At 37.4% G+C, this 8333-nt stretch overlaps 1 protein-coding gene across 1 annotated transcript in view; it reads right to left on the bottom strand.

The window, feature by feature from the left end:
- Positions 1-3503: 3503 nt before the first annotated feature.
- BCO1 (beta-carotene oxygenase 1) overlaps positions 3504-8333 on the bottom strand; it is a 77672-nt gene continuing 72842 nt past the window's right edge. Inside the window, exons 9-12 of the mRNA XM_021541219.3 lie at positions 7406-7508; positions 6718-6812; positions 4951-5062; positions 3504-4770 (exon numbers count right to left, since the gene is read on the bottom strand). Of these exons, the coding sequence (XP_021396894.2) occupies positions 4598-4770; positions 4951-5062; positions 6718-6812; positions 7406-7508 (483 nt within the window). The 3' untranslated portion in view covers positions 3504-4597. The remainder of the gene's footprint in view (positions 4771-4950; positions 5063-6717; positions 6813-7405; positions 7509-8333) is intronic.

Raw genomic sequence — 8333 nt, 5'->3', positions numbered from 1 at the left:
TTATTTTGGACATTAGGAGAAATTTCTTCCCAGAAAAGGTGATCAGACATCGGAGCGGACTGCCCAGGGATGTGATAAAACCACTGTCCGTGGAGATGTCTAAGGAAATACTGGAAGTGGCACTCCCCGGTCTGGGTGACACGGTGGTGTTTGGTCATAGGTTGGACTCGATCATCCCAGAGGTCTTTTCCAGTCTAATTGATTCTTTGATCCTGTAAAACTGGCCTTTTATTTATTCGTTTGTTTCCTTATATGAGCTGGGGTGAATGTTACAGGTGTAGACACAAGGAAAAGTAAGAGAATGAGAATTAAATACAGCAAGATTCATTGTGGCAGTGTCCCTTTCCACAACTTCCCACTGGAAATGTGGCCTTTTCCAGCAAAAAAGATCTTTAGGACAGTTCACATGGTAAATTTTAGGCCATTTATTATCATGCTTAATTGCACGTTAAGAGACTACTTGATTCCATCTGCTTTCTTAACAACATCCAACATTAAAGTGGTGAAACTATTTGCACTGAGTGAAAGTGTTTCACAAACTGTGATCTGCTCTAAAACAGACATCCAGCTGGTGCTGCTGGGAGGGACCAGCACAGCAGCTCCCTGTGCTCCCTGTGCTGACAGGCACAGCAGCACTGGGATCTCCCAGCCTCTGGAACATTCAGATGGATGTCATGCTGCCCATTCCTTCACTGGGAAAATAACACTTTCAGAGGGTCTGATCTAGTAACGCTGTGGTGGGTCACATTACTTTTATTACTTGCATTTCAGTGAAATGTAACAAAATTCTATCATTCATTCAGTTTGATGGTGTCTCCAAATTTTACCACTCGGAAAATGAAGCTGGGTACCTGGAAACGACCCCATAGGAAATGAATGCCTTGTTCTTTCCAAGCTGGACACAATGCTGCTTTGTTGTGCAGATGGAGACTGCAGCCGGGACATCCTCACACATCACCCAGCAGTCCAAACCCTGCACCCAGGGCCTTGATGAAGAGTGTGCTCAGCCCTGTTGGAGCCAGGCTTCAGAGCTGAACCCTTGCTGAAGTGCTCCCTGACTGGAGAGGGGTCACAGGGGGACCACCGTGCTGCAGCTTTGTTGTGCAGCTCTGAACAAGAGTTTTAGGAGCAGAGGATGTAGGACAGAAAGCCTAAGCCCACAGCAATGTGCATAAAACACCAGCAGCTCTGCAACACTTGCTGTCATACATACTCACAAATATTAGAAGGCCACTTTTTTGTTGCTTGGGTGTAATTATCCAGGATGTCAGGTGTAGGCTGAGGATCCAGAGGACACATTCTCAGCTCTCTTTGAGGGTAATGAAGGCAGAGAGCACACTGCTCCTTAGCTGCAGGGGAAAGATGTATTTTGCTTGTCATTAATACTCAGGTAATTGCAGACCCAAGGGAGCAGTGGTTTAAATTATTGCGAAAGCTGTCATTGAGTGGCCTGGTTATTTGAAAAGAAAGACACCGGTGTGTTCTCCTGCCACCTGCACAGATTGGTACAGAGGAAAACATTGTTGCATTTCTGGTTTTTAACGCGTCCTGGTAAACACTGTTTCTGCTTCCTCCTGCTGCCCATATGGGGCAATGGGACATGGTGTAACAGATAATATACAGTTACAGAGGACAAATTCATTGTTATACCTTGTTATTTGTTCCATTTAATGAATGAATTAACAACAAAAAAAACTCACCAAACCAAAACAACAACAAACCAAACCACTCTATCAAGGTCCATCTGTAGCATCTCTGAGGTAATTAATTATATATATGCATACCCGTGGTCTGATTCTCTCACTCAACTATGTATTTTTCTTTTAATGGAGACACTTGTCTTTATTATTTTTTATTTGCAGTCACTTCATCTAGATTTGTGTTATGCCATTATTATAAAAATTCTATGAATTTTGTTGGGCTAATTTATGACTTAAATTAGTGCAAAAGAAGCATCAGACCTTTCTGACCCTTTAGATTCATTCACAGTGAAGGGTGTCAGAAGCAAACCAAATGACACTCATTACCACGTGCCATGCTACCACATCAAAAAAAACCCCTATGAGCCTTGCAGCCACTTGGTAAAGCATATCAGCATTTCCCCTTGCTTCTGTCAGCCTGGAAATGATAGTGTGTTACCATATTCAGGGTAAATGTTTCATCAGATTGGTATTGCAACCACTAAAAACATCCTTGAACAAATTTGTGATTAGCTGTAGGGTTTTATTCCTATTGTCTCTGCTGCAGGAGGATACTGGGATTAGCAAATGCAGATTTGCATCTGTTTTTCTCCTCAGATTAACTACAAACTTAATCAAATCTTGTGAAGTACTGACCAAGGGAATAGGGTACATCTCATTTAAAAATCACATCCAAGATAAGTTCTTATAATTTATTTTCTGCATTATTTCTACATGATTGTAAATAACACATTTGCTTTTTGAGACTACAGGTTGTTTTTATGATGAGTATATCTCCTATCCTGTCATCTCTACCAGTAAAAATTATCCCCTCATAAGTGAACTAACTCCTATCCAAACCTATGATTATCCCAAAACAACCCTGTGAGTACTACAGAAGAAATTCTAGAGACAAACTCTTAGAAGAAAATCTGTAACAATGGTTAGACTTTTGATGCATTGCCACCTTGTAATTCTAGAAATGTATTTGTGACCTTTGTTAAATCCAAACTTTTTCATATGAAAAGAAACAATGCCAGAGCTGATGTCTTTTGCCAATATCATGAGTCAATCTTCTCTTCCAGTACTTGTTCCATATTATTTACAAAAATTGAATTAAATTTCTTCTTTAGAAGATAAATTTCTATTAAATACTAATGGTAATAGCCTTTGAAAACACTAAAAATGACTATTTCTGCAGACACACCTTATTGAAATATTTATTTCCATTTTAAGGAATGTGTAAGCATTTGAACACTCAAACCTGCATATTTTAACTAGATCTGACCACAGTGTTAGATTTTTTTTTTGGCATTAAAAATAGTCTGCATATCTTTATCCTAACAAAGTGCAAAGACTTAAGCAGAGCAACAGAGATCTGGTTGTTACAGAGTAGTCAGGAACTGTGGATGATGTTGGTTCAGTTCCTGCTCTGCTACAAACACCTTAGGTAATCCCAAACAGGTCACCAAGCACAGATTCTCATGTGGTAGGGAGGTAGTAAATGAAAATAATTTCATTCTGTTTCCTTCCTATGAAATACTGTGAGCAGCTGAGGCACTGAGGGTATATGTGTGCCAAAGAGGTACCTGAGCTGTGTGGTGATACAGACAGACCAGATGGACACCCAAAATGGATGGATATACACCTGGTTTTCTCCATCAGTAAAGATGCTCCAACAGCAAAGATATCTACAATGAGAAAACAAAATTCAAAGCAAAAAAAGCTCGCACTTAAAGAAAAGTCAGTATCAGGAATATAATCAGGGGGTAAAAAATGCCATTTCTGTAACAGAACCCATCACACTGTGCTTGGCACTTGAACTTTATGTTGAAATGTTCATTTTAATTGTAGCTGTAAGTGAAAGTTGTGCAATTTTATTAGGAAGCATCTGGTACAGGCAAGAATCAACACATGTGAGAACATGGATACTCCTAAGCAGACATAAAGCAAATGCTTAGTAATGGCAATAACAGCTTCTAGTTTCTGCTACTGTGGGGTTCAGATGAGGCCTAAATTAGATCTTTCACTCTTTCCTAAACTGTTTGTTGTGCATGTGTGTCTGAGTTCTGCTAGAAATACACTGCTCACATTCACATACATACTGCTATTAACAGAGACTAGTGGCAGTAGCAAATACTACAATTCTTCTCTTTTACACAGTATAATAATCTAATTACATGAAATGCAATGGCAGATATTCTGCCCAAGGAAAACTGATTTAAATACAAACTGCTTAAGGTTGAATGTCACTAAAGTATGATTGAATGCTGCATATAACCATGTACTCTTTTTCAATAAAGTTACTTGGTTTTGTCAACGTAAAAGTGAAAAATACACCATGAAACTATTAGAAAAGCTGGGGGAAGGGTTAGGTTCTGGATAAGAAAAATATAGCACCTCAGCATAATACTTTGGTTATGGCAGAGTTTAAGAAATCAAGCACCAAGAGAATATATTGCCATGAATTATTGGTATCATGGTCACCATGATACCAAGGTTTTACCAGTTTAACATGAGGTTTTCTGGCAGGAGACAACTTTCATTGTCAGCTGCAGTCTTTCAACAGCCCATGGAAGTTACATGACCTGCAGACATGTGTAACTCATGCCCTGTGTCACCCTATGAATACAGTACTTCTTTTGCTCAGAAAGCTTTGTTCTACTCAAATAAAACATTTATTGCCCTTGCTCCACAAGCTGTATTCAACATTAGCACTTCATATTGATAATTCTTCTTTTGGAATAGTGATATACCAGTTGTGCACACAATGATTTGTAATAAAGTAATTTTTGTCTCTTTTAAGAGACCATATGTAGATATTGAGGAGGTTATAATTAGTAATTTCTTATCATAAGAGAAGGCTGTTCCTGAAGGACATTATCCCACATTCAGAAGTGCAATGCAACAAATAGATTTTACTCAGTCTCAGTTTTCATGTCTTGCTGTGGTATAAATATTCCATGCAGGTCCATATGCATGTCCACATTTACTATGGCTCGACCCAGCTCTGAGAAAGTTTTAGCATCCAAGATAAGTAGGAAGGGTGGATCCTTTGGATCAGACTTCACAACACAGGTCAGAACAACACCTGTGACATACAAATGAATAATTAGAAACATAGAAAAATTTCACTAAGCAGAAAAGATAACCTCATATCAAAGAGGAAGCATCAACCCAATCTTCTTGACTAAGAATCTTGAAACTTGTAAGATTTAATACAAAACTCATGTAACCCCAGCTTTCAGAATGTTGGTTGTCATTATTTTACCATCGTCCTCTTCTTTTCCATCGGGGTTGGGAACAAAAACAGGCTCGGATGGCCAGCAGTCATCCTCTCTCCACTGGACCATTTCCTTTGTCTGGGTATTAAATTTTGCAATCTACATGGTTGTAACAAGAAACAAAAAATGTCAGTGACCCTGACAGTGGCTTTTCCCAAAGGTACAACAAGAACAGACTGCTGACAGGGAGGACCAATGCTAAGAGTTAAGGCAGGTATCATCACAAGAAAAAACACAATGAAAATGTTAAATTTTGGAGTCACATTTTATGGCTGCATAATCACACAATGTTCTTTTAATTTCATTTCATTAGATTACAATTGCACCTTTCATTTACAGGTGTTTAATAGTTCATAAATGCTAACAGGCCACAAAAGACCCTTCACTATAAGTAATGGCCCTCATTGCAGAGAGTCCAAGACACTGAGTATTTAAGTGACTTGTTCCAAATCACTGAGATTATGTAGTAGAGCAGGAAACAGGATTTAAACTTGCCATTTTCTAATCCTGTGAATTATTCTCTTTTTATTGCTACTTCCATATTCCTCAAGGCCTTCTATTGTGCAGTAGGGTACATATGGCAGAAGAAAGGCTGTTCCTAGTGAGGTGTAAATATCAAAGCAGTGAGGCAGACACTGGTGTTCACTGAAGGAACAGAGTGTGGATTTTCATCCCACTGAGTGGCCAAACCAATGGCCAGAGGGGATGCCTGGCATTTGCAGTTCAATTCCATTAAGGCCTTTTCTCTACCCATAGAGATGCAGTTCTATTCTTTTCCATTTTGATCTTTAGCCAAAAAATACGTTTACACAAAAGTGAAACTATTCAAATGATTGGAGGAAGAATTAGAAAGAATTCTTTCCTCTAGCCAAGATGACAGCACTTTCACTGACAGACTTTACCTAAGGATTAGGTTGTTGGGCTTGCATTCATTAAACTGCAACTGATGTGAAAAAAGATCCTCCTACCATTATTTTTTATTATATTTGAGTCAAGCAGAGATTATCTACACTGCAAATGAGCTTGCAGATTTGTTTTTGTCAGATGTGCTGCAATAAATTTTCTTGCATCATGCAGAAATCCAGCTCTATTTTGTAATCAGTTGTGGTAATTATATGCAAGAACCAACAGTGACTGCAATTTGTGCTGCCTTGTAGTCACAGAACAAGAATTGTAGAGCATGAGCTTGCTCATATAATACTCATACATTTAAATCTTTAAATTACCTTAATTTTATTTAATATTTAAATCTTAATTAAATACTTTCCCTGTTAATCTGTTTGTATTTCAGGCTGTCTTCTGGCATCATGCACATGTAAACAAAGCATTTACTACCTCTAAGAGAGAACTAGCCAACAAAATATAAAGTTTCCCCAAAATAGATATTGCTTTAATAGTTAAAATTTATTAGGTAGTATTACAATATCTTATTTTTCTGCTAGGCTTCCTAAAGGGAAAAAATACTAAATATATACATGTAAATAATACTTATTTTTCCTACTCTCTCCTTTGTAGTTCCTGGCACATCACAGAAGGTTCAGCCCAATTTAGCAGAAAAGTAAGGGTCTTCGTAGCTATTCAAGAGACTTTCATGGAACATAAAGCTGGAGTAAGAAGCCTGAGTTTATGAAAACTTTATGAGGAAAATGGTACAACATGAACTTATTCTTATGATAAATTAGGCATTTCATGTTCCTTTGCATGTGAATGGCCCAGCAATGGGAAAACACTGACTTTATAAATGTTAAGCATACCTCTGTAGGAACTGGACTCCACTGGACTTGTGTTGCAAAGATATACTTGTATTTTTTGCCATTGTAGTCATAGTTGATGCGAGGCAGTTCTATCCCTGTGTAAAATAAAATTCAAGACTTAGGAACAAGACAAGAGAAAACCCCAAATTAACATCTATATGGACACACCAATCTTCAGGACATTTTGCCTGTAAAAAAACTTGGAATTACTTAATAAAAGTGTTGTATAGACTTGGAATGTCTGAATTTGTAAGAATCTGAAGATGGTTACTAACACAAGTAAGCCAGGCTGTTAGTTTAAAAGGCAACAATTTTTTATTCTTAGGGATTCATTACACTGGAATTTATGAGGGTTTTTCTGGTTTGGGTTTTTTTCTTTCTTTATAAATACATGATGTGAATAACTGGGATAGAATTGGAGGCTACTATTCTAAGAAATTACTTTTACCTCAGGTAATTTTGTATTTGCATATTCCTGTTATTATGCCCTGATCAAAGGTTAAAAATACTCTTTCAAAGGCAATCTTTATAAAATGCAGCTAAACTTGAAGTACTACTCATAACAGACTTATTTAATTCAAATTACACTTTTAGCAAGTAGATTTGCAAGCCATAGTAATATCAGACTTGGAATCCTGTACTAATACAAAACTGGTGTAGCATCAGATATTTAAAGGATCTATCTGACCTTCACATAGTATTTCAGGTTGGCAATAGATGCTTCCATCTTTCTCCTTTACAGCAGTTGCAGTAGAGGGAAGTGTGACTAAATTAGAGTCCACTAGAGCATCCTGAAAGAAAAATGCTGGAAATGTCATGGATCTCTAAAAATGTGCTTCTAAGTTTGATTTTTCATCAGGTTTCATATTGATATTAACAATTTGCAGATTAAACAAATAAGCTTCAAGAAGATCCTTCTTATGGCATTTTAGATTCTGAGGTTTTCATTAGAAATCTTGTTGCACTCAGAGTATTTTAATGTAACATAATATAGTTATTTTGAATCAAACTGAGTCCTTATAAATGTTTAGATACACATGGCTATGGTCCAGAAGTACCATAAATTTGAGAATTAAACGAATGAAGATGAGTTTCAAGGAATAAGGTGTCAAATTTTCACTGAGAGTCACCAAGGTTAGATTTTTGCACCTGCTAAAAATCAAGTGCAAAAATAGGTGTGATATACTCTAAATGTTCTACTACTTAATTCTTAAGATTGCAGAACAGCTGAACAGCTGGTGTGACCCAAAACATCCTTTGTCACTGCTGCAGAGCTGTTTCTGAGAAAAGAACAGAGCAGCAATGTTCTAGGATGTAGACAGAAAAAGTAATATCCATTCCAAAGGTATCAGGCAGAAACTTGCCCGAGTTGCTGGGCAGTATAAAATCTTCCCTGCAAACAATGATGTAAAATGATGCTTTAAATTAAACTAAAAGATAAAATCTTTTCTCTTCCTCTATATATCACACTTAAATGAAATCTTCGAGTTTTAATTGAACCATTGCACCATTTGGGAGCATGCATTAATTGTATGTGGGCTTCCAGTGAAGTGTAAGAAACAGATTGTGCAAAACCTCATGCATGCCATTGCAGTTAACAGCCAAGTGGGTCTATC

The sequence above is a fragment of the Lonchura striata genome, chromosome 13 (assembly GCF_046129695.1).
Source record: "Lonchura striata isolate bLonStr1 chromosome 13, bLonStr1.mat, whole genome shotgun sequence".
Taxonomy (NCBI): Eukaryota; Metazoa; Chordata; class Aves; order Passeriformes; family Estrildidae; genus Lonchura; species Lonchura striata.
This window is presented reverse-complemented; position numbering and strand designations above follow the sequence as displayed.